Source organism: Populus trichocarpa, chromosome 4 (assembly GCF_000002775.5).
Source record: "Populus trichocarpa isolate Nisqually-1 chromosome 4, P.trichocarpa_v4.1, whole genome shotgun sequence".
Classification (NCBI taxonomy): Eukaryota; Viridiplantae; Streptophyta; class Magnoliopsida; order Malpighiales; family Salicaceae; genus Populus; species Populus trichocarpa.
In genome coordinates, this window is record NC_037288.2 from 9,212,577 (window position 1) to 9,238,434 (window position 25,858).

Here is a 25,858-nt window from a genome sequence, read left to right on the forward strand (position 1 = left end):
TATTGTTCACTCAATAGCACTTAGAATGTATGAAAAGTTTAAGTATAGTGAGTGTGAGAATTTATACTCTTGTGCAAAAGTATGAATGTTTTAATGCACAAATATGAGTATGATTTAGGATTGATAATTTGAAGTTGTTTTTACTCTTAAAATAACTTTTATATACATGTGTGTGTGTGTGTGTGTGTGTTTCTAGTAAAAACTAGTTATTTTATAGCCATTATTGTTCCTCTGACACCTAAAACGATCGACCGGTTCAGATTGGTCAAGCCAATAAGTCAACCGGTTTCTGCAGATTCCTAGGTGTTCATCCTAGATAAACAAGCTTGGATGCAGATATTATAGATGCCTGACATGATTAAATAATTGATGTTTTTTTCAAAACGCAGGAATGTCAAAATAATAAATAACTCGGGAAAACTGGGGTTGATTTACAAGAAGGTTAAGTATACAAAACCACAAATAATGAGATAAAAAGCGTTAGAGAGACCTTTAAGATGTGATATTTGTTATTATGAAATTAAGAAAATAATAACACCTAAGGAGGGTGAATTAAGTATTCCACTAATAATAATAAATATTACAATTAACTCAATTAAACACAATTAACCAATAATAAAATTAAAGTGCTTAAAGTAAAGAGTATAGATATAGAAATTGTAATCTCGATTTTTAATGTGGTTCGGCAAACCTACATCCACACCTTAAGTATAAAACCGATCTTGAGTATTGTATTTTTTACTAATCCAAGTCAAGGATTACAATGTCCTTGATGAATCCTCACTAAATCCTTTTTCACCACTTGAAAAAATACTTTTTTTAAGATTTTTCACCTTGATGATGTACCTTATCAATGACTAAGAGTTTTTCACTTAAACTTTTCTTCTTCCCGCTAACAACAACCCTGTTAGCCTTCTCTCGCGCCACCAACCCAGTAGCTAATCGAGGAGTACTACAGTAATTGAGTAATTATTTTCAGTTAGGTTTGATGTTTATTTAAAAAACCAATCAAACTGATTTTTAATTTTTTTTTTAATTTAAAACCAAAACCAAACTAAATTCGGTTCAAACTGATTATTTTTTATATGGTTCGGTTAATTAAAGAAAAAAATTAAAAAAACCAATATAATCTAGTTTTGTTCCATGTGAAGAGTAAGCTGATGCCAACAAAGTGAAGAAGATGAATGATAAATTAATTAGTCTAAATGACAAGAATTTCAGCCATGTACAAGTGTAAAAAAATGATCCTAGCCAACAAGATTTCCACCAGCCTATAAAATCCATGAAACCGAGATAAATAAATAAAAATACAAATTCTTTTTATGCAAAAACATGTGGAAAAAACACAGATCCCTTTTATGCAAAAGAAAGTTTTCTATATCTTCATCTGTTGTTTAAAAATAATCATTATGAGTATTCACATGTCAAGACAAATATAATATGAAAGAGGGAAAGATTGAAAATTTAAGGTGATGCTGGTGTTGAAAGTTTTGGTGATAATTGTTTTAAGACTTGAATTTTGATCTAAAAATTTAAAGAACAATGAAAGAATTAGTTTGAGAAGAAGAGTGGTGAGAGAGACATTTGAGAGATGAGAGAGAGTGAGGGATTGTGAAGTTTAGGTTTGGGATTTTCTTTTATAGTAGATTTAGATGTTGATTGAACTAGTTCAATTCAGTTCAGTCGGTTTATGATTTTAAAAACTGAAATCAAATATTTGTTTTTGGTTTTTTTTATTTAATCAGTTTTTTAAATTTTGTACTCACCCCGTTACGAGTACTGTTCAGTTGGCTAGAATAGCTAGCCAAATAGGAGCAACAATGCTCTGCTATTTTTTCACACACACTAGCTATTACAGCTAAGGATGAGTTTGGCTACCAAGAGTGTGGATGCAAGTAATAATTTAAGGCGGCCAAGTAAAATTCTAATACATTCTCCTTTCTATCTATATAATCTGTAAAATAGAGCAATATCTAATGTATTAAAATGAAAACTTTCTGATCGTCTACTCGGACAGGAGAGGGAATGGAAAAGGGCAATTTGAGATTAACAGTAAAGATTTATCCATCCAGGACCAAGCTGGCTCGTTGGCCATACATCTAGCTTTGGTTTTTTCTTCTGAAGAATGAAACTACCATCTCAGAAGATTCTTTCTTCCTTTCTCGATGGCCACACATTTACCTCAGCCACCATCTTTGAACAGCAGAAAGTGGAGTGTTCAAGAATGGGCAGTAACGGTGGATAAGAGGATTGATGGTCCTTCCGATCTTAGCCCACACGCTCTGATGGTAACCAGCAGTCACAGGAGCATGATACATGATCTTCAATAGCTGTAAAGAAAGATTTTGAAAAACAAGAAAGGCTTAGTTAGGTCATGCACCTAAAATATTCTAATATCACTGGAATGCCACCATTTCTTAGCTGAAAATGTTCCTAAAAATCTATAGTGAAATATTGTACCGAAAGGGAAAACTCATTCTATTTTCTTAGCTGCAAGTAAGCGTATCTCATCCACCAAACACAACAGAGCAAATTTTAGTGTCCCGTGAAAATCAAAGAACATCTTGAATGCACGTTCTTCGTTTGATCAGCTCATGACAACAGATTCATAACATCAAATTCTCATAGTTTGCTTCAAGCATTTTGATTTTTGCAGGACCAACGCTTTTCAAGCTGGCTCCAAATTCTTTGGTGGACTTGTTCAATTTCATAAGTTTACACCTTCACAATCCCAGGAAATTTCCATGAATTAAATAGGAGGAACACATTTGCCTAAGTGTATGCATAGATGTTCTCTAATCAACTTCTAGCCTTCATTTCTTATATTGCACCACTATAATAAGGAGCTTATATTAGCACTCCACTTTTGAAAAGATCAATTTTCATCAAAACTTTGATTCAGTTCAAATGCATGAGTGATTGTTTCCCTGCTTCCCCAACAGGAATGGGTCAACATGTGTGTCTGTATTGATCAAACAAATATCTATTTGGATCCACCCCACCAAAAAAAAAGAGGAAAGGGGGAATTTGTGTACATTTTCAACAATGAAATTCTTTCATCACAATATTGCATGATCAGAAAGTAATTTACCTGCCAGTACATGAATGTTTGTATTATGTTGCGTTGCCACCTGCATTCATCAAACCATGATTATTATTCCAAAAAGAAAAAAAAGGTCAGATCAAAAGGAAGGGAATAGGTTTAACAACTTACGAGAACAAGGAGACAATTAACAGGAAGCCAAGCCCAATTTCAGTATGAGAGGAGAGAATGCTGAGGGTAGTTGTGTTGGACTCCACCCATACACAAGGGTCTTCAAGGTACTTCCTGCGGAACCAAACACAAACTTTTCAAGAATAAAAGAAAAACGATGAATTACAAGATAGATGCCACAACTTCATAAGTTAAGAAACTAATATAAAAATGAAACAACAGTAACAACAAATCAACTCCAGTCAAATGATAATCATTTGAAGGTCCATGACCACTTGACCAGTATAAGGAATAACCATAGAAACTTGTGCCAGTCAAACTACTGAAACTAAATATCCGTGCATTCATTGATGTGAAAACACAAATCTCTTCTACCTGTACAAGGTGGAACGGCTGAAATTACGCCTCAAGAATTTGGCAACATGCTCCAGCGATCGGCACAAAATGGGAATTAAAGCAACTGCAAAAATGGTCAACATCAATACTCAACATAAACACTGAGCTACAGAAATGGGCCAATTAATGGAAAATTGGAATCAGAAAATTATTGACTGAAAAAACATAAAGTCAGAATAAGAAATTAGAAGCCAATTAATGCTCACCTTTAAGGCAAAGATGTGAAGTGACAAATGTAAGGCAGTAGATGAAGTAGATAAAATCTTTGGTTGCAATTATTGACTGCAAGTAAACTTGAATACCCTGCAAGTTCCATGCTCTAGGTCTCTACAAAAGACGCAAACCTGGTTAGTGAAGAACAACTGTAATAAAAGGAAGACGAGACTGAAAAATATGAATTATAGGATAGAAAAAGAAACTGAAAAGCATATGTATTTCAGGTTACCCCATATAATGTGTACAAGGAATACAGAGACGAGCATGCAGTGCCAATAAGCGACAGTCGATATGCCCTACTTGAAAGATTTTTAGGTGCGAGGGGAATGATTGCAAGCACAGCCACAACAAAAACCTGCAGGCAAGGACAGAAGCATATTATGAGAAATATATACTGAATTGAATGTACAATAAGGGTAGAAGATAGCCCAGATTACAAGGAGGTACATCAAAACCTGTGGGTAAAAATCTTTAGTTCTCCACCACCAATTAACAGGTAGTTTATACCAGAAACTTAAAACCTATCCTCAAGAAAAAAAAATATAAAAAGAAGAATAACATGTTACTCCCAACCCTTCTTTGGATGGAATACAAGAACCAGAACCCTCCCCTCTGTCCTCTTATCTCATTCTTATTTTCTGGAAGAACCTAACATTCTTACCACACTTGATTCAGGATTTCAGTGTTTTCTATGACAGTATATAGACTAAAAAAAATGACTAAAATATTATTCCCAGAGCTTCAAGGGAAACAAGGCTCAGAAATAAGCCAAAATTAAAATCAAGACATCCCAAATTTTTGCTAGAAATTTATTCAGGACAGCCACATGGAGCCCTTCAGAAGTCAAGACTTTCTGATTATTTCCAATAAAGACTACAGAAGACTTGATTCACATAAATTGGGTTTAATTAATTTTACAAGCCAAGGGAACTGTTGAGTTTCCAGGTTTGTAGGTATGGGATGAAAGTTTATCAAGGGGCTTATAAATTGAATGTATTCATATTTTTTGGGGTTTTGACCAAACTTCATACAGGCTGAAGGGTTAAGATTAATCAATAATTATAAAATGCATCCCAGTAACGCTTCAATTAAAAATCAGGAATAGTTATGCAATTTTAGAAAATTAGTGGCTCTAACCTATGAGCAAAGCTGACAGGACCATGGCCGCAATGCCTGAGGCTTGCAGATGGAAAACTCAGAAGTTTCTGTTCTTTTCTTAATTCTCTAACGAAACCAACTCAATCTAATTTTTTATTCCATCAACCCTGAAATGTTACCTAGGAGGTGGGAAGAGGCAAAAGGAGGGTGGGTGGAGAAGGAGGTAGCTAATCATTTACAATGAAGAGCTCTTACAGTCAGAACCAGCTTTTGGCGAATCTGAAATAAGTGAAATAATTCCATCAGATGAAAGCTGCTCCATAAAAATGTGTCTAACCAAATTGAGGTCCTGTCTGATCAAAACTTTACTAGTAATTCAAGGAGTTCAAGTAACTACCTAAACAAGAACAAAACACACGGTTCTTAGGAATTCAAAAGATGGATTTGGATATTTGTAAAGTTTAATCAAGTAAAAGAAGAATGGCTTATGCACAAACATTCAGCTGAATCTGTTAATCATCTAGTTTTACATACCTAACAGGCTAGAGAATTTCAGAAGGATGTGAATGGAGCTGTGAGCTTTACTTGGGTAGTTAAGCTGATTACCTTGAATTGGTGTATAATCAATACAGGAAAACTCATTATGGGCTTTCTCAAGTAAGTTTTTTTGAACTTGCTGAAGGAGTAAAAAATAGATCGCATTTCAGGGAGAATAATCCCCTCTCACCTCTAAGGATTTCTATATAATTGATATGCTAGATAATCTCTGGTCAATTGCTGATCCTCTATCTTATATGTAGCGAACAAAGTATACAATATAACACCCAAAACAAAAGGCATAGAGTGCATATGAAGTTTTGTAATTTCTTTTCCATTCCTTGCGAATGAAGACAGCAAGCAATAAAAATGAAAAGAAAGAAAATTATAGTCCATAAACAAATAGAAATGTGTAGCACATTTGACAAAATCTATCCTTCAAGTATTACACATGCAAGCATATGAGGGAAAAGAATACCCTACCCAAGCATTGACAGAAAACTGTATTGTTTGTCGATACCAGTGGACAGAGGTTGGATTTTGTCCTGCAGTTGCTGATGGTCCAGAGGCTCTAGCAGTTGACCCTACAGCATAACAATTTTGGTCCAATGACTCAATCTTATAAAAGAAGCAAAATGACAGACCAATAACAAGTTAGTGAACTTGACTTTTGTATATATGTAGAAAAAAAAATTCATGTGATTCTCTTTATTTCAATCAAATTAAAAAGTGGAACAGATTTTCCAACCTGTATTGTGTGTTTGAGGTTCACCATATGAAGGGGGTGATGATGAAGAGGATGATGCAGATGGGTTTGTTGACTGAGACGAACCATTTGTAGACATCACCTCCACCACTAGATCAGGGTCCTGCCAATTAAACATGTACAACAATTATCAACTACAGCAAATGCATATGCAGCACCTCTTAAATATTAAATGCGCAGCAAAACTCTAATTAGCGAAAACAGCAGAAAGATTAAACTAGAAACACATCATCATTTGGCATTGCACTGAGCTGGATTTGCACAGCTCCTACTTGGATAGTATCCTGGGATTGTTAGTGCAAGGATCAGCAAGGAAAGTCCTACTAATCAATGGTAGCAATGACAAGAGCTAAAAGAAGAGAAGAGAAGAAGAAGGAACGAGACGAAAGGGACAGAAGAAACTTAATTCGTCATAGTTCTCTTGTTGTTATTCCCAACAGAATTTTTGTTACATAAATTTGGTATTGGTATCTACCACTCCTGCTAATTAGGCCAACACGTGGCAGCAGTTATAATGGTCTACTATTAAAACGATGCGTATAAGGGAAATTAAAACATACACAAAACACTGCATTCCAAAGGTAAGCCAAACGTTGCATTTCTTATGGCTTATAAGCTGTAACGGCTACTTTTTGATTAATTAACCCACTCTTCTTCCTGACCATCTTCTTTCTTCAACAGGGTGCATAACAATTCTCCTCCCATGAAATTACCCTTGTCCTCAAGGAAAAATAAGGGAAACCTCAGAGAGAACTCATCAAGAAACTTTTAAGTGGTGTCGGCTGGATGCGAATTCTTCCAAAAGATCAGGATTTAAGTGGCCGCACGATTTTGATGCTTCACCATTCGTCTATCCAGTATTGCTTGAGGTTGTGGTGCTGGTTCATCATGCAGCTCAGTTAAATCTTCGTACACTTTCTTACAACCCACATGCTTCTTTAATAGTGAGATATGGAATACTAGGTGGATTGTGGCTGTAGGAGGTAGGAATAACTTATAAGTCACTGTCCCAATACGATCAATTACCTGATAGGGACCATAAAATTTAGGTGAAAGCTTATGTGATTTTCTTGTGGCTACTGACTTCTGCTTGTATGGCTGCAATTTAAGGTAGACTCAATCACCTATAGCGAATGCCCTTTCGCTTCTTTTTTTATTGGCTTGTTGAATCATCCTTTATTGTGCCATGTTGAGATTAGGTTTTATAGAATTCAACATGTTTTCCCTTTGTATAAGAAATGCATCCACAGCTTCAATATTAGAATCATTTGGCAAGTAAGGGATATGGATAGGAGGCTCATAACCATAGAGTATTTTGTATGGAGTGAACTTGGTAGAAGCATAGTAATGGGTATTGTACCACCATTTAGCTAGGGATAGTCATTTGGACCATTGACTAGGATTAACCCTTGACATGCACCTCAGATAAGTCTCTAGACATTTGTAGACTACTTCTGTTTGGCCGTCAATCTGGAGATGATAGGTCGTAGAGAAATGCAAAATAAATGCTTCTAGAATTGATTTAGAAACACAGGGTCCCTGTCATTGACAATGGTAGCTGGAAACCCGTGCAACTTATCCACATTATCCATGAAATCAGTGGCTACAGTCACAACAAAGCATGGGATGTGATAGGGCTATGAAATGAGCATACTTGTTGAATCTATCCACCACCACATAGATGACACTTTTACCATTAGACTTAGGGAGGCCCTCACTAAAATCCATGCTTATATCATTGAAACGGCCAGCAAGCCTAGACTAAGGACAATTTTTGTTTTGTTCCTCTAGCACACACTACACTCTCTTACATATTGCCTGATGTGTCTCTATTGCCTTTTCCAGTACAATAAACCCCCAACTCTTTTAGCAGTAGCAATAACTCCAGAGCGACCCCCTATTGGTGAATCATGGTACATAGCAATAAGCTTCTTTTGCAACTCAGGATCATTACTAACTACTATTTTTCCTTCCTGTTTAGATGCCCATTCACACATTATAGTGAGGGTGTGAGTTAGGATCCTATAGTATGTCTTGAATAATCCTTTGTGTAGTGTTTTCCTTTTCCCAGGATGCCTTAATCTAATTCATTAGAGTAGTAGAGACCATTGACACTCCCATAGTAAATAGTTCTCCCTTAGGATTTCTAGATAAAGTATCAATTCCAGTGTTATCCTTACTCTTTTTGTATTCAATCTCAAAGTCCAAGCTTAATAGCTTAGGGAGCCATAAGTGTTGAGAGGGAAAGGTGATTTTTTGTTCCATTAGATACTTCAAACTAACATGATTTGTTCAACCTTGAAATGTCTGCCTCAAAGGTATGGTCTCCACTTAGAAATTGCATGATGTATAGTCATCATTTCCTTTTCATAGGTGGATAGAACTTGTTGTCTTGGACCTAGAGATTTGCTAATGAAGGTTAGTGGGTGCCCCTCCTATATCAACACTGCCCCAATGCCACTCGCTGAAGCATTTGTTTCTATAACAAACATCTTGTTTAGGTCAGGTAAAGCCAAAACCAGAGGTTGAGTCAAAACTAGAGGTTGAGTCGTTAACTGCTTCTCAAAGGCTTCTGTTGCCTCTGTGTTCCACAAGAAGGCATCCTTTCTTAGCAACTATGTCAATGGTTTACAAATCAATCCATAGCCCTTGACAAATTTCCTGTAGTAGCCTGTAAAATAAAGAAACCCACGTAATTGTTTGATTCGAGGTTCAAACCAGTCAACAACTGCCTAGATATTTTTTGGATCAGCAGATACCCTATTTTCAGTTATTATATGTCCCAAATACTCTACTTGTTTACTACCAAATGTGCACTTACTTGCCTTAGCAATTAGTTGATGCACCTTCATTACTTCAAATACTGCCCCAAATGTTCTACATGAGTTTCCATAGACTGACTGTAGATTGATATATCATTGAAAAACACTAGCACAAACTTTCTTAAGTGCTCCTTGAATGCTTGGTTCATCAAGCTTTGAAATGTAGCAGGGACGTTAGTTAGGCGGGCATTGCAAGAAATTCATAGTGCCCATTGTGGGTTCTAAATGTTGTCTTAAAAATATATTGTCTTCCCATTCTGATCTGGTGATAACCAAACCTCAAATCCACCTTGGAAAAACACCTTTGCCCCAACCAATTCTTCCAACAGCTCATCCACTAAGGGTACAGGGAACTTGTCCTTAATGGTCATCTTGTTTAGAGCTCTATAGTCAACACAAAGCCTCCATGAACCATCATTCTTCTTAGCCAAGACCATTGGGGAAGCTAAAGGACTGTTGCTAGGCTGAATAATTCCTAATTCTAGCATTTCATCAACCATTTTCTCTACCACATCTTTTTTGTATTCCAGAATACCTTTATGGCCTTAGATTGATAGGTTGAGCCCCCTCTTTAAGTTGCATGGTGTGGTCATGGCTTTCGGTAGGGGGTAATCCCACTGGTTCATTGAATATTTCTCTGTAATCTCTCAATAATTCTTCTAAAATAGCATTCCTCTCCCCAACAGGGCCTGGTGTAGATATCATAGCACACACCATGTCACCAACATCTTCCAAGATCCTCAAGCTACACAAACTGACCTCTGTAAGTTCTGATGGACTGTCTAGCAACCCACTTAATTGTTCAAACTTGACGGTTTGTAGTTTGGCAGCCTTATCTCCCTTCAGCAACACTTCTTCACCTTGCCACTTAAAGGACTTCCATAGTTCCTTGTAATTTGTGCTATACTACTCAGCATGGCTAGCCATCAAGCTCCAAGAACCATGTCACAGTTGTTTAGATCAACAATGAAAACATCTGCCACAAAGCTTAGCCCCTACATCTTTCACTTGAAGTCCTTACACATTGCAGTGCAACTCATAGTACTACCATTGGCTACCTCAACTGTTAAAGGCTTAATTGATAACAAGTCACATTGTAACTTCCTTGTTAATTCAATGTTTAAAAAGTTACAAGTGCTACCTGAGTGAATCAGAATGAGCACTAAATGTTTGTCCCTTCTGCTAGTGACCCTTAGTGTATGGAACCCCATTGTTCCTTCCAATGCATTGATGGAGATGAGTGGAGCAATGGTATCTGGTTTATTTTCTTCCACCTCATCATCAGCATCTTCATCAGTATCTTCATCACCTTCTTCATCTTCCACTATGCACAATGAATATAGTTTCTTGTTCTTGCATCTATGACTAGGTATAAACCTATCATCACACCAAAAGCATGTTCTTGCATCTATGACCAGGTATAAACCTATCATCACACCAGAAGCATAGTCCTTGGCTCTTTTATCTTCTAATTCCTTGGTTCCTAGTGATTTGGTAGGTTTGGAATTTGGGTTGTAGGTGTAATTTGGGATAGGTAGCAACCCAGCTTGGAGTTGTTTTGAGGCAGGGGTGTTTGGTGGGTTTAGGTTCTTCAAAGGGTTCTGGAATGATTGTGGTTTTGTTTGGGTGGTCTGTAGGATGGTTTGAGTGTAGTGTCTGATTTGTGTGGGGTATGATCTTCTATAAGATAGAGTTTTGTTTTGTAGACGAGCAAGGTTGTAGGCTTGTTTTAGTGTTTTTGGCTCAAACATTTTAACTAAATTCTTTATCTCTACCTCCAGCCCTCCAATGAAGAAGACCATGGCTTGTTTCTCGTTGATCTCAGCTCTGTTACACAAGACATCAAAATCCTGTATGTAGGTTTCAAGATTTCTAGTCTGCCTCAGGTCCATCAGCTCTTCCAATATGTCCTTCTGACCCCCAAAACGTGGCACATAAAGCCTCCACATACTCTTCCCATAGTATACCCTGACCTCCCGAACTCCTGATATAATTTTGATGCCAATACAAGGCTTTACCATTTAGATGGTAAGAAGCTAACTTCAGCTTCTTCCATATCAAAATATTGATTACATTTGAACAACCATTTGTGTACATCCTCTCCATCAAAAAGGTGGAAATCTTTTTTTGGCTTGCGCAATCTGTAGTAGTCTGCCTTTCTTCACAAGACTTGCAAGTTTTGGTTGCAGAATCTTCTGTGTAAGGGTTCAGCTTCTCCCTAGCAGAGCTGGTTTCACCAACAGTCTATTGTAGAGTCTGCAATATAGATATTTGTTGATAGGATAGACCACTAATGAGGTCCTTCAGTTCATCCAATCGAACTTCATGGATGGATGTAGTATTCTCTAGTTTTTTATTGTAAGAATCCAATATCTTCACCATGTGTTCATGTTTTTGGGCTTGATCTTTGTCAGATTCGAGAGAATCCTCCAGTCATTTCAAGTCTTGAGATCGGGTGTCAAGAGCCATTCCACTGATGTGAAGACAATGTGCTTTGATACCACTTGTAGTGAGCTAGATTTCCACAGCTCCTACTTGGATAGTATCCAGGGATTATTAGTGCAGAGATCAGCAAGGAAAGTCCTGCTAATCAATGGTAGCAATGACAAGCAAAAAAAAAATAGAAGAAAGGGAGAGAAGAAACTTAATTCATCATAATTCTCTTCTTGTTATTCCTAGCAGAATTTATGTTCCATATAGGGTACTGTGCCTCCTAACAGTACAACTCCTGCTAATTTTTTATTAACTAACCCACTCTTCTTCCTGGCTATCTTCTTTCTTCAACAGGGTGCATAACAGGCATGTACATGCAATTAGTCAGTAATACGAACATACTACAAAATCTTAAAAGTAACATTGCAAATGACATCAAATGACATAGCAATACTCTATCCATCGTATCACAAAATCTCATTTCTAAAAAAATGTGCATTATTCTATCAAACCCACATCCTAAGATTCTCAAGAATTAAAAGCCAAAATTTCAAACAGAGCAACAAAAGATACCAACCCCATTAACAATTTCAACCAAGATCCAAACTTTGATATTTGGCTGGTACACATAACCAAGAATCAAGAAAATGGTACTACCAATAACAGAAACAAACCCAAAAACAAACAAGACCCATTTGAAACCCACTATTCCAAATCCCAAAAACCCAAGAATCAAGAGCCAGAACCAATAAAAGTGAGAAGGAAAAGAATAAAGAAAGAGGGGTGTACGGACGATGTAGCGTTGGTAGAACTTGCGCTTGTAGTGATCAAGAACATCAGAGCGAGAAGACAAGTGAGGAGGGATGAGGATATTGGACCAGTAATCAGCCCATCTAGGGTCGTTGTCGTAATCATAAGCAGCAGCCGCTATTCTCCTAGGCTTCTGTGAATCCTCTGTTTCTTGTCCCATTGTAGCTGATCTTTTGCTAGTAGTATCTGGAAGCGTAAAGTTGTGTTGAATAAGAGTTTCTAGTTTCCACTGTCTACAAAAATATTACATTTGGCTACGCTTCTCGTTTTACTTTTTCTTTTACTTTTACTTTCTTCTTCTTTTTTTTATTTTTTCTTTTTTTTAATGTCAATGTTATGACGCATAACTTGATTAATTATACAGATACTATATATATCTTTACGAGTTCTAAAAGGAATTAAATTTATCATTATTAAAAAATAAATTTAATATCTAACCAATTAGGCTATATCTTAAAATTATTTTATTATTATTATTATGAGTTATATTTTCTTCTTCCTTTTATTTTATTTTTTGTTATGTATAAGCATTTTATGCATGATTTTTAAATCCGGCTAATGCTTGGACATGTTTTGATCGGATTATTGAATTATTCTCACTCGAATCTCAATTTTTTATTTTTAAAAAAATAAAATAACATTGTTTTTATTAAAAAAAATAATTACATCTGGATTTTTGATCGACTCTTGTCAAGTTAACCTGAGTTTTTAACCGAGTCAATCTAGTTTTTATCTTTTTTTATTTTATTTTTTTTAAAATTGACTCAATTTCAATCTTGAATCGACTTATCAAGTCAAGTTTTAAAAATATTTTTTTATGTTGACAATTTTAATAAAGTGATTATCATTGTGTTAATATGACTATTGATATGTCGATTGAATGATTAGCATAATAATTATTTTATCGATACAAATTTATTAATATATGAGTGGAGGTCAAATGTGTAAGTGTCATATAATTGATCCATCCAATTACTCGTCCGGTACGTGCATTTTTAGGCGAACTTAGTTTTATTTTATGAGAATATTACCTTTAGTGCCCTTCTATCATAAAATTCCAATTTTACGTGAACTTAGTTTTCTTTTCTTGCAAATATATACTTACAAAAGACAAAAATATCTAATAAAATACGTTATTTTTCAGATCTTGTTTTTTGTATTTAATAAAAAAAGCATTTTATATTTGTATAAATTAGGATTGATGAAATGAAAGTTCCTATCATTTTAGTCCCTCAAGATAGTAAACGTTATTGCTTCAAGTATATAAATTTATAATATTACATTCCTTTTCTAACTCTTTTATTATTTATATTACATTACAATTCATACTTTCTTTATTTTCATCCTCGGATTTTTTTATTTACAATTTTATTTTTTCAAGTTGTATTAGCATGGTTTTATGTGTTGATATTTTTTTCTATTTGCATTTTCTTGCATATATGAAATGTTGAGGGATATTTTGATGATGAATTTTTTATTTCGGTCATTAAAAAAAATTTATTTACAATTTTATCATTTCAAGTTGTATTAATATAATTTTACATGATATTTCATTTAATTGGCATTCTCTTACATATATGCAATGTCGGTGAATATTTTGATGATGAGTTAAATAACTATTTTGTTGTAGTTAAAAAGAAATTAAAAAAAATACTAAATCCTTAAGCCAAAAAAAACAAAAAACCATATGGGTATTAATGTGAAAAACTTTATTTTGCTCTCTAAAGTTTTGGTTTATCTATTATTTGGTCTCTAATATTTTCATGTTTATCAATTTTGGTTTAACTACATTTTATGATAATAAATATAATTGCTTATAGAAAAGCAACCAAATATTAAAAAAATATGATGGTTTGGAAAAAAAGAACACTTGCTAGATTGTTTTTTTTTTTTTTTGAAAAAAAGAAAGTTATATTCTTATCCAAAACAAGCTTAAATTTTAATGGTATTTTTAAAAATAATACCTGAAATATATTTTGAATTAATTTAAAAAATTAATAAAAAAATAAATATACATTTAGTTATTTTATTTCACATCAAATAAACTTTATTTTTTCATCTGAAAACATATGGGAAACAACCCATAAACATTAATGGACCCAACTCTAACCTTAAAACAACGTTAATTAGTAAATAAAATACAATTTGTCCTTATTTAAAATAAATTCTCGAAGGTCAATCTACCTTTCCCAACATATTAAAGGGTAAAAACACCTCCATGATATTTTTTTGTGAAATGAAACCTATTAATATCAATAATGACTATTTTGGTCGTTGGAATATAGTCAATGATAACTTTCTCTCTTCTCCTCTATAATTCGATGACTCTTTCTTTTCTTTCAAATTCAAGAACTAAAATGTGAATAAAATAAAGTCTTAGACCAAATCATATAATTTTCAAACTAAAAGGATCTAAAGCGCTTTTGGACAAGCATTGACACAATTTTCTTAAAAAAGGTTACCATTTCACCTAGCTTTAAATTTTAGTCTCTTTATTTTTTATTTATCTCAAACAACAAAATTGAATCTTTTTTTTTTTGTAAATTCAAGAATTAACCCAATGCCAGGATTTTTTTTTTTTGAGATTATGATAGCCTAAAAAAGAGCAATACAACCAAAATCACGAAATTGAATCACCAATTAATGCAATATGGAAGAATGAATTTTGAAAAAAAAAAAAACTTGATAGGCAAACTAAAAATACAAGACAAAAAAATAAAATATCATCTTTTCAAATAAAGGGCTTCCATTTCACCTAACTTTTGATTTTAGTCCCCTCATTGATAACTCTTCGCAAACAATCAAACCAAATTATTCCTTGCCAAATTAGGAACCACCTTGGGAAGGTTTTTTAAGACAATAAAAACTTGAAAGAAAGAAGCACAAAAAAATCATGAAACTCAATGAAAAAAAAAGTAGAACAATTTTTTTTTTCAAAAGACACTGTTTTAATAAGCCATCTAATTTATTTTTTAATTTTAATTTTAATTTGAATTAGAATATTTATGATTATAATATTATATCCCTGGAGATTATTAGAACCTCTACAGGCAATCACTAGATAATGATGAAATTTTTCCATCTCTCGGTTGACGCCGTTGGCTTGCAGACATGACAGTTAGGTAGCGTTTGACAGCGAGAAAGTACGCTAGGAGAGGAGTTGGAGACCTCTCATGGCTTGCACTAGTTACTGTTCCAACACAAAAATTCCATCTCTATTCATTGCTGAGTATATTGTTAGTCTATCAATGTCTGCCACTGCCAAGATAAAAAAAAAAAAGTTGAATTTCCTGGGTGTGAAAAATGCTCTAAGAACTGCGTTTCAAGTGGGAAATATAAGCTTAGATCAGCTTCCTGAGCTGCCTTCCCTGTTACTTTCTGGGCTTTAAAACCAACTGGTCTTTTCCCTTTTGATCAACAAAGAATGGTTCATCGATCATGCAAGTGATTGTTTAAGTGACTCCTCATTTTCTGTGGGAAGCGATGGATTTTGCCATGAGGTCTCACTGGGAGACAAGATCATACTTGAGATTTAACATCTAACAACAGCCAGCCATTAAATTCCTGTACTGGTAGAAAAGTAATTTCATGTTCATTTTTTATTGCTTTGGCACTTGGATTCCACAACATGTAAATAGAAAATGGTGGATTGGTGTTTCATTGATTGCAAGACATGTGAGGGGCTGCAAATAACAATCTGTTAAGCTTTGAATTGCTAAGATTGCTTTGTATTTCTTCTGATATGATTCTACTTGTTCCTTCTGACAATAAACCTTGTATCTTCAACTCATTTTCAAGTTGAATGGCTTCATCCAACCTTTGTACCACTCTTTCAAAGCAAAGATATCGTCCGTAAGCTCCATTATCCATAGCTTCATAAACACGGACATGTGCTTCTGCCACCTTCCCTACATCTGCTAAAGCTAGTAGACCTTGTCGGAGCATGATCGAACCACCTATCCATGAGTTTTATACGTTAATTAAGTTTGGAATAGTGAACAAAATCCAATTAAATACTATGAAGAGCAAGAGCTATTAATGCTCGATGCTCTAGATGTTCCTTCTTTTTAGAATCTTGGTTTCAAACTTAAGCTCAGTGGAACAAAAAATTAAGAATTAAATGTTGTTCTTACCTTTAAGATATGGAAAAGAGGTTTCTTTGTGATCATGGGGGAACGATGAATCTATGAGAAGGCCAGGGCAAACAGTTACAAGTTTCACTTTCATTTCTTTTGACTTCCTCCAAGCAATCTTTTCCGCTCTCATCTTACCTAATGCAAGCCAAAGCTGTTTTCCATTTTGAAAATCCATAGCGATTGAGTAACTAACTTTTTGATCAAGTAACATCAATGGTCTTGCCAAGGAACTTTCTGATATATTGTCATGAACAATAGCAGAACAAGAAACTTTTGTATGCAATGAATTTGAGTACCTTGTTTTCTCTGCAAAATTCCTCACTGCTCCAACAACTCTCATCAATAACCCTGTCTAAATTGGAAGAAGTCCAAGTGGAAGCAAGAAGAGAAGAAGTGAAGATACATCTTCTTCTGTATGCTGCCCTGCCACATGCTTCAATAACATTCCTTGCACCCTCAGTTTCAAGAAATGCCATTTGTTCCTACAAAGTAGTGTGCAAAAAGTAAACAATTGTAAGAAATAATGACTAGCATTTGGAGTCGGAAATTATTCTAATTTTACTGTGTCTGAAAAGCTTTTGGAGTTTAACATTTATTTTTCCTTCAAAGTTCATAAATCACATGCAAGAACTTCAAATTTCAGGCAAGATTGACATTAAAACTTGTTTCCGTGTTACTGCAGTAGCTTACTGAGTAACCTGTGATCCCATGTGGATCAAGGAAGGAGGAGGTGTGGAAAACTGCATGACAACCACTAAAAGCATCACAAAGACTGTCCAGGTCTTTCATCTTTGCTACAACAACACTCTCTAGTTTATTCATGTCTTCTTCTTTGATCAGCCCTTTCAAGTCCTCAAAATCCACTGCTAATAAAAAAACCAACCATGGTTAAAACATACACAGTTAGTACTAATTAGTGGAAAACTACAAGCCAGGCTGCTGATCAAACTGAATCCGTTTCAGCTGTGACATGTAAAGAAGAAAATGCTCTTCTACAATTCATTTCTGTAAAGAAGAAAACTGTGTACTTAGTACTGACCTTGGTTATGAACGGTGACTCGAACAAGGTGGCCACGAGAAAGGAGCTCTTTGACTATATGAGAACCCAAGAATGAATTCCCATCTGTCACACAAACCAGTTTATTCTCTCCTGCTTTCAAGCTAGAGATGATTTTTTTCCCACAAGGTTTTCCTTCCTCCCAGCAGAAGGCTGGCACCAGTGAAGGTTTTGACAACAACATTTTTCCCATCCTTCTCCCTCCCTCCCTCCCTTTCTCTCTAGATATCTTCCGTGTGCATGGCATGTCAGCAAGAGGGCTGGTAGCTGGTTATGAAAATGCTTGGACGGGGTAGATGGCAATACACGAGCCACGAGGGTAGATGGGATAGTCTCTGTCTCAAAGCAGACCAATTTTTATGTTATTCTATGAAGCGAAGACTACAGATGGCACCATCCAATAGGCCAAAAGGCCAGATACTGCCAAGCTCCAAGCTCATTCATGAATTATCATGGAAGAAAATTATACGGGAAGTGTAATTATGGAGAGTTGAAAATGGCTTCGTTGTTCAAATAATCAGAGTTTTAAAATCCGGACCGGCCCGACAGGTCAACCCGGGACCCGGTCGACCCGGGCCTGGAACCAGTCTGGGTGAAGGCAAAAACCCGCCTGGAAATTGGCCCGGCGAAACCCGGTCGACCCAGCGGGTCAACCCGGGACCCGATCCACTCGGTCAAACCCGGGTGAGACCCGGCTGATATATATATATATAATGGCGTCGTTTACGATTAAAACCACACTACAATCAAATTATCTTCAATGAAAATGAATCAAAGCATCGTCCAAAACAGAGCCATCAAAAATCACATCTTTAACACTAACTTTAGGAGATAAAGCAAAAAACAAAGGCTTTAAACTATTTTCAAGACTTTTTACATATTGGGCATCGTCTCTTTTGTGGTAAGTCAATGGAGATGAATCAGAACCGTTAATTCGATTGTTGCCAATCAATATGAGCTGTGAGATTCTAGGAGAGAATGAGAGAAGCTGGAGGTGACCTGACTCGGTTGAGAAAATCCAGTCTGATTCACGGGTTTGAGAGACCAAGAGAGCCGCGATTTGAGGAGACTCGATGAGTTGGATTGGAGAGTTGAGGACTGCAACTCGGAGGAGGTGAGTTGGTAGTACAAGGTTGGGGATTGTGAAAGAGAGGAAACAAGAGGGGATTATGGTTTCGAAAGTTTTTATGTCAAAGGCCATTGAGTCTGGCTTTAGAAGAAAAGGGGGAGAGGTAAAGAAAAGGAAATCAGGACAAGGGAAGGAAGGAAAAATAGGACGATAAAAGGTGAAGTTAATTTCTTCATTATTCAATTTGCTAAAAAAAATCGCAGACAAAACTACTTGGAAGTAAAGGTCATAATCTAAGCCTTTTTTTGGGTTGACCCGGATCAACCCATCTGACCCGTGATCCGGTTATTATACCGGGTCGACCACCAAGTCGGGTTTAAAAACTATGCAAATAATAACTGCATACTAGGGGAACAGCTTTTCTAACAGGAATTTATATCCCATTAAATGCCAGTGAACATCACTTGACATCACCTAGTCATTATGTTTCGAGCAAACTGCTGTAGGTCTCAAACTGTGAACAAAAGTTCCTGTCAATATACAAAAAGTAGAGGAACACACCAGGGATACAGGTTGCGTGCCTTCATGACTCAGCTGGAGTGGAAAGGGGATTTTCACTGCTCTAATATATATAAATACCAATATGGACTCTATAAATGAATTTAAACCATGAAGAATACAGAATGAGGCAGCCATACAGGCGAAATCGTGTTAGTTAACAAGGAAAACAATACTAGTAAATGGAAGATATTGTACATGAATAGGCAGTAGCAACTCTAGCTAAAATTGAATGAGATCTCAATCAAGGGTCTCAAAATCCAAGACCGGGTGCTGTCTCTCTTTCCAAATCAGCTGTTACCAAATTCCATGTTATAGAATGGAAATGTAGGATTAACATGAGTTTCCGCACGGCAAAGAATTTGTGGATTAAACAGAATCCCCATGATCTCTACTCCTCCAGCTACTCTGAGTGCGATCAAAAAATTCTGAACTATACTCTTGGCTACCAAATGCCAACCTCTGAAACATTCTGATTTGCGCAGAGTGTTGTCTTGAATCAAATATTTCACTTTGACCAGGTTTCATTCCATTAGATAGATCCGATGACTCATCTAACAAGTCCAAGGCTCTCACCACCTAAAATGGCAAAAACAAACAGCAACACTTTTAACTAGGCTTGTCCAATATGGTGAAGGAAAAAGGAAAATATAGAGCACAAATACATGATTACCTGACTCATCCGCGGCCTTTTTGCAGCTGAATGACGCACACAAGCTGCAGCTGCCTCAATCATCCGAAACATTTCACTTGGAACATAGTTCTTCTCCAGCCCTGAATCAGCCAATGCTTCAAAGTCTTCATTTTCAATTGCATCAGTAAGCAATGGTCGAGCCTGAAAACAAGTTTGAATTTGGATTATTCAAATAAAAGTTTACCAGGTAGTTAATGTTACAAATGACACTATTCATCAGGTCAAAGGTTTCCACGTCTCATAGATGACAAAACCCTGCCAAGCTGAAACAAAGCACCTATGAACACAACCTGCAGACTTGTAGTAGCCGACGTGCATGATTAACTTATGCTATAAGTTGTCAATATTTTGCACGGTTCTAACACTGCTGGATTAACAGAAATTATGTGCCCTAAAAAACATTCTCGAAGCTGGAAGTTAAATTTTTGAAGCAAGATGAGTTTGAAAAACTTTGAAGCCAGATTACAGCTCACATGCAGTTAAAGTTCACATCAATACTTCAAAATTAGACACAGCAAAATTGCAAACATGGTTGAGCATATGAAATTTTGATCTTATGCCACTGCAGAAATTATGAGCTTGTACAATGCTTTACTAATTAAAAGATGAAATATGACGTTCCAAGAAATTTCAACTAGGAAAGAAAGTTCTAGAGAAAGAATTGAACGTCCCCAACATTTTACCAACCAAAAGAAACCATAAAATATCTGTACACCTCGAACATATAGTATCAAGTAGATAATGAGTTGGAATGGTTATGGAACTTACCCATTCAACGAGGCTTTCATCACCCAGTGGCTGAGAGGCATCCACAGGCTTACGGCCTGTAATTAGCTCCAACAGCACAACCCCATAGGAATAAACATCAGATTTTTCAGTCAACTTTCCACTTGTTGCATACTCTGGAGCCATGTACCTGAAAAAACAATGTTCCATTCAAAAGAGTAATTAAAATAAGAAAGTTGGGGCACACATTAACAAGACATCAAAATTACAAATTTCACATGTGCTATGCCACTAACAAAATATGTCAACAAAATATGTCGTTACAAAATTGTCATCTAAACTCCAAGCATGCACAGCTTACAACCACCCTTTGCTACAAATGAAATCATACAGGTAAGAGAAAATAACGCTACTCACCATTTAAGTAAAGTTAGCTTCCTTTCACTCAAAAGAAAAACACATTATATTTAGCTCTCTTTTCTTACCAAATTGCTTTCCATGACGCTAGCTTTACCATTATAAATAAGCATCACAGTAAATGTTAAAGAAATAAGTACTTGGGGCACCTACCCAAAGGTTCCCATCACACGTGTGGATACATGAGTATTTGAATCCAGTTCCAGCGCTATCTTAGCAAGCCCAAAATCTGAAACCTGATAGAAAAAAACTGCTTGATAAAGAGATTGAAATTTGAAGAATCTATCATAGAAACAGAAGAAACAAAAACATGTTACAAGTGCAAAGAAATGGAACATATTACAAGTACAATAATGCGAAGAAGATTGTTTACTTGACAAAGGAATAAAATATTCCATAAGCATTGTGATGGCATAAGTAATTGACCATAGGGTTACTTTCCCTAGAGTAAAACACGGTTCTTAGTGATATTAGGATTTACAGAAACAGACATACCTGAGCTTCAAAATTTTCATCGAGAAGGATGTTAGATGACTTGATATCCCTGTGAATAATGCGTGGATGGCCTGATACACACCACAAAAGTAATAAGATCAAAATGTTTCAATATATGTTGCAAACATGCAAGTAGAAACAGATGTGAGATAGTGAGGAGAACAGAGTGAAGGAGTGGCACATTTATGCAAGTAGAAACAGATGTGAGATAGTGAGGAGAACAGAGTGAAGGAGTGGCTGATATGTAACTTGTGTGATGAAGACAGTACATGCTATAATATTTCCTGGTTGAAGCATGGATGTTGTCAATATGTTAATTCTGCTTCTTATTCAAATTACTCAATAAGGTTGTTAGCATATTATCAAATTGTTCTAGAATGCATCTTGGATTTACACTTGATTAATTAACGGGGAAGAACTTATAACTGGCACTTATATGTCAAAATTTGAAAAGGAAAAACAAAGCCTCCAGTTCCAGGACTCAAATCCTTTATGTCAGTTGTCAATGCAATGTGCTAAAAAAGGTTTGGAAGTATAAATTGTAAAGTCCAAGAAAAATGGGAAAATTACAATCTTCATGCAGATAAGCTATGCCACGAGCTGCACCAGCAGCAACCCTGACCCTTGTTGCCCAATCCATAAATGGTCTGCCTTCACCTGCAAGGATCTATAAGAATTCAGGAAATACAAGACATTGCCAATTTCACAAGGGAGCTATTTGCAGTGTAACTTCAAACATGAAGAATGGTGATGTTGCAAGAACAGAAAAGGAAAAGCCAGAAATAATTAAAATGAAACTTGTACTATCATTGATGGACTATAATAAAGAGAAACAAATTGGCAAATATCAATAGATTGGTAATAGTCCAAGCCAGCAAAAAACATATAAAACCAACTTCTTGTCCATATCTTAATTTAAATGGATAAAGCACAGTAATTATACTAGCCTGTTGCAACCAAAACAGCAATATCTCACATAACCATTTCTGTAAAACCTATTTACAGCTATTATACTTTGATCACCGCCAGAATCATAATTCAGCAGCTGATTTAAAAAAATTTTGAAGGCATAGGACATATTTTAAAAGATTTGCAGTGAAAAGTCCAATATGATTGGATAAATTAGAAGAAATATGTGTCATGTCATATGCGTGAAGATAAAGCATTCATGGAGGACACTAGCAAAAGTGAATTTCTCATATTCTAAACTACAAACTTACCGTGCAAATGGTGATAAAGAGTATCATTGGGAAGGTAGTCATAGACAAGCAGTCTTTGATGCTCAGATATACAGTAACCCACCAATGAAACCAAATGTCGATGATGCACTCTACTAATAATCTCAACCTCTGCTCTGAATTCACGCTCCCCTTGAGAACCACCAATCTTTAATTGTTTTACAGCAACATCTCTTCCATCTACAAGGACACCTTTGTATACACAACCAAATCCACCTTCACCTAGACGATTCTGTGCCGAAAACCCATTTGTGGCTTGGACTAGTTCTTCATATGTGAACCATTGCCTTGAATTATTTACTACACCTGCCTCCGATGGTGAATACATGAAATCACTGCCAGAAGGACTGCCAACCAGGGGAGCTGGAGGATAAGGTTTTAGAAATACTGAATCTGTAAAGCAAAACTTTCATTAATTCCAGTCATGTCTCAATAAGCATTTAAATATTCCTGCCAGACAGCTTAAGAGCATAGCCTCGGAATGTCATTCAATGAGAAAAGAAAATTCAATAATTCAAAAATTTGAAGAAAATAAAGTTGAAAAGGATATTTGACATAGACACTCATTTGAAAACAGAAGATAAAAAGAAACGAAATGACATATTATGCTCCAATCTGTAAACTACATCATCAATAGGATAGGGAAACCAGAAAATGAACTAGTAGATTGTTCTGGATCAAGTGAACGCGCTCCAAAATGACAAGCCAGTCATCAGAAAAAATAAATATATGAGAAGAAGAAACCAAGACCATGAAAGAAAAAGTGACTATGGTTCAAATATGACGCTGTCTAAATGATCAGAAGAAAAGCAATTGTGAAGCTAATCCAGATGGCTTGGATACGATCCAGCCTCCAGGACTCGTTTTACGGCCCCAAAGTACTTTGTGTAGGCCATATAAAGTTTACTTGAGTCGTTAAATTGCTTGATGTCAACAGCATTGATCAACGCATTAGAAGTGCTATCAATCACCAATTAAGTATCTAATATCAATTCATATCTCTAAATAGGGGAACCTATGACAGTAGATTTCTAGAATGCCTTCCAAAGGGATTGTGTTAACAGAGAAGTATCAGCTTTTTACACTGATTGACACATATCCTATCACAAGGCTTTACCACTCCAACAAAAAAGATTTTACTTGATTTTAAGATCCAGATTCTGCATCCAGTAACCATGATCCATATTCTCATTTGTAAAACAATTACTAACTCTAAGGGCTTTTAGAAACAACACCATAGCTGCTTCAGCAATGAAAAATTCAGAGAGTCAGTGCTGCAAGACCAATTACAATAGAGCAATATTCAATAAATTACCTGAATTTTGTGAGGAGGCAAATGGCGAAGGGATAGTGTAACCAACATTTTCTCCTCGTCTTCTCTTTCGCTTTTGTGCAAACCATACAGCCACAACTAGAAGACTGAGTGCTACAAACCCAGCCACAATGCCTATTGTGACTGCACCTCCATTGTTTAATCCCCCTGGACCAGTGGATGAGGTATTTGTGGAGACATCAGTTCCATTGGTTGCTCTTGCAGTTGGTTTCTCTGTTGGAATAGCAGGAAAGGGTGGGGTAGGACTTCCTGTCACTGATGAATTGACTGGAGGAGCAGGAGGCGATATTGCAGGAGGTGTTGATGAGGTCGAGGGAATTGATGGGGGCGGCGATTGCAATGTGGATATTGGAGGAGGAGGAGAATTTGTTGTAGGTGGAGGACTATCAGATTGAGAACTAGGTGGTGGAGGAGGAACTGTTGGAAGTGCAGGGGGGCTTTCAGGCGGCTTTACTGTTGGAGGAGGAGGCGAATTAGTAGCAGGGGGTATAGGGTCATTTGCAGGAGGAGGTGGGGAAGGGGAGACAGCTTGAGGGGGAGGTGGGGAGGTTACAGGAGTCGTTGGAGAGGCACGTGGAGGAGGGGAGGTGCTTATCGGTGGTGGAGGGGGTGGTGCAGTGGTAGAAGCTGGGGGAGGCGCAGTAGGTGGTGATGGAGGGGTTAAAGCTGGAGGGGCTGGTGGTGGAGATGCCGGGGGTGATGGTGGTGGGGGAAATGGTGGAGGTGTTGAGGGAATTATTGGTGATGGTGGTGGTGGAGCTGGAGGGGAAGCAGCGGGTGGTGCTGGTGGTGGGGATTGAGGAGGTGGGGTTGCAGGGTTAGATGGTGTTGAAGGCAATGGGGGGTCAATGGTCTGATCAGGCTGAGATGTTGAGGGAGGGGGTGAATTGGTGGTGGAATCCGGTGTTGACGGTGGAGATGGTGGTGAAGTGGAGATTGGTATTGGAGAGGGGGGAGAGTCTGGTGAAGGTGTTAGGGAAGCCATGTTTGTACCTAACAATATGCCTAAATCTCTTACAAATCCATATCTAATAACTGAAACCTATATCTCAAACTGCTCATCACACAAACATCAACTGTTAGATACAATACTCCAAAATATACAAAAGACTCGAGCTTTGTCAACTCTTCCACTGCCAAATGCCCAGACTCTTCAGCAAATGACAAAAATACACAAAACCGGATACAAAAATTCAAGCAAAAGTCTTCTTCACTGGGAACACCCAGATCCTCTAAATCCCAGACACAACTCAAAGAACCTAATAAATTTGCAAAAAGCAAGCAAAACCCAGTTCTCAAAGGTCCTCAATGAGCAAACCCCAGATATAAAAAAACTACAAGTCTTGAACAGAAAATGAGATCAACTAGGCCAGTTAGGCTCCAAAACTATTATTTTCTTCCTGTTTTAATGGGCAAATGCAGCATTACCCAGGTCACCCAAACGACAAGAAAGAAGACCCAGAAGAGAAAAGCTAAAGAATGTCTTACCTATCTCTTTCAAAGGGAAGATTTTCTATGGCACTTTTGTTTCTTCCAAGTTGCAAACTTTGAATTCTAGTGGTGTTTTTTTTAGGGCAGTGCTCTCTCTCTCTTCTTTTCTTGTAAATGGAGGTGTGTCTGCCCACAAATTATGCATAGAACGTGGGGGCAACTCTAGAAGAGCAGTCGTCTTTCTTTGCTTCACATGGAGTCCGAAGGAATGAAGGATGGACAGATAGAATAGTTTTCATTTTCTTTTTGAATTTAAAGCTAAAAAAAATTCAAAAATTAAAAACAAGAGTTAATTTTTTTTCAAAGAGACGATTTTTTCTCTTAGGTAAATCAACCACAGCGTGTTCTGAAA

General features: G+C 36.4%; 3 protein-coding genes across 5 annotated transcripts; all 3 read right to left on the reverse strand.

Moving 5' to 3' along the window:
* Window positions 1-1,886: 1,886 nt before the first annotated feature.
* On the reverse strand, window positions 1,887-12,523 carry LOC7494557 (uncharacterized). The gene is made up of 9 exons (XM_002305926.4): window positions 12,276-12,523; window positions 6,210-6,330; window positions 5,945-6,045; window positions 4,056-4,181; window positions 3,817-3,937; window positions 3,590-3,674; window positions 3,215-3,328; window positions 3,092-3,131; window positions 1,887-2,330 (listed from the first exon to the last, which is right to left on the reverse strand). The coding sequence occupies exons 1-9, from the start codon at window positions 12,450-12,452 to the stop codon at window positions 2,178-2,180; spliced, it is 1,038 nt and encodes a 345-aa protein (XP_002305962.4). The 5' UTR covers window positions 12,453-12,523; the 3' UTR covers window positions 1,887-2,177.
* A 3,339-nt stretch (window positions 12,524-15,862) lies between these two features.
* LOC7494558 (cinnamoyl-CoA reductase-like SNL6) lies at window positions 15,863-17,747 on the reverse strand. 2 transcript variants are annotated; one of them, XM_002305927.4, is made up of 5 exons: window positions 17,468-17,747; window positions 17,119-17,291; window positions 16,725-16,910; window positions 16,426-16,579; window positions 15,863-16,248 (listed from the first exon to the last, which is right to left on the reverse strand). In XM_002305927.4, exons 1-5 carry the CDS (start codon window positions 17,730-17,732, stop codon window positions 15,950-15,952), a joined length of 1,077 nt encoding a protein of 358 aa, XP_002305963.4. In that variant the 5' UTR covers window positions 17,733-17,747; the 3' UTR covers window positions 15,863-15,949. The 2 variants fall into 2 exon arrangements, with proteins under 2 accessions (XP_002305963.4, XP_024454883.1); XM_024599115.2 differs by having other exon boundaries at window positions 17,119-17,294; window positions 17,468-17,706.
* A 1,435-nt stretch (window positions 17,748-19,182) lies between these two features.
* On the reverse strand, window positions 19,183-25,858 carry LOC18097632 (proline-rich receptor-like protein kinase PERK8). 2 transcript variants are annotated; one of them, XM_024599999.2, is made up of 9 exons: window positions 25,504-25,858; window positions 23,998-25,069; window positions 22,665-23,075; window positions 22,015-22,101; window positions 21,445-21,515; window positions 21,103-21,185; window positions 20,575-20,722; window positions 19,786-19,947; window positions 19,183-19,691 (listed from the first exon to the last, which is right to left on the reverse strand). In XM_024599999.2, exons 2-9 carry the CDS (start codon window positions 24,998-25,000, stop codon window positions 19,482-19,484), a joined length of 2,175 nt encoding a protein of 724 aa, XP_024455767.2. In that variant the 5' UTR covers window positions 25,001-25,069; window positions 25,504-25,858; the 3' UTR covers window positions 19,183-19,481. The 2 variants fall into 2 exon arrangements, with proteins under 2 accessions (XP_024455767.2, XP_006384225.2); XM_006384163.3 differs by having other exon boundaries at window positions 23,998-25,857.

Bases quoted from the DNA above. Each gene is read 5' to 3' on its own strand.
- LOC7494557 (XM_002305926.4), bottom strand. From the start codon at position 12,452: ATGGGACAAGAAACAGAGGATTCACAGAAGCCTAGGAGAATAGCGGCT. The intron at 3,132-3,214 runs GTAAGTTGTTAA...TGATGAATGCAG, and splicing joins TTAATTGTCTCCTTGTTCTC to GTGGCAACGCAACATAATAC. The intron at 2,331-3,091 runs GTAAATTACTTT...CTTTCTTTACAG, and splicing joins AAACATTCATGTACTGGCAG to CTATTGAAGATCATGTATCA.
- LOC7494558 (XM_002305927.4), bottom strand. From the start codon at position 17,732: ATGCCATGCACACGGAAGATATCTAGAGAGAAAGGGAGGGAGGGAGGG. The intron at 17,292-17,467 runs GTCAGTACTAAG...TTTTATTAGCAG, and splicing joins AGTCACCGTTCATAACCAAG to TGGATTTTGAGGACTTGAAA. The intron at 16,249-16,425 runs GTAAGAACAACA...ACTCATGGATAG, and splicing joins CTCTTTTCCATATCTTAAAG to GTGGTTCGATCATGCTCCGA.
- LOC18097632 (XM_024599999.2), bottom strand. From the start codon at position 25,000: ATGGCTTCCCTAACACCTTCACCAGACTCTCCCCCCTCTCCAATACCA. The intron at 23,076-23,997 runs GTAATTTATTGA...TTTGCTTTACAG, and splicing joins TGCCTCCTCACAAAATTCAG to ATTCAGTATTTCTAAAACCT. The intron at 21,516-22,014 runs GTAATTTTCCCA...GGTGTGTATCAG, and splicing joins AGCTTATCTGCATGAAGATT to GCCATCCACGCATTATTCAC.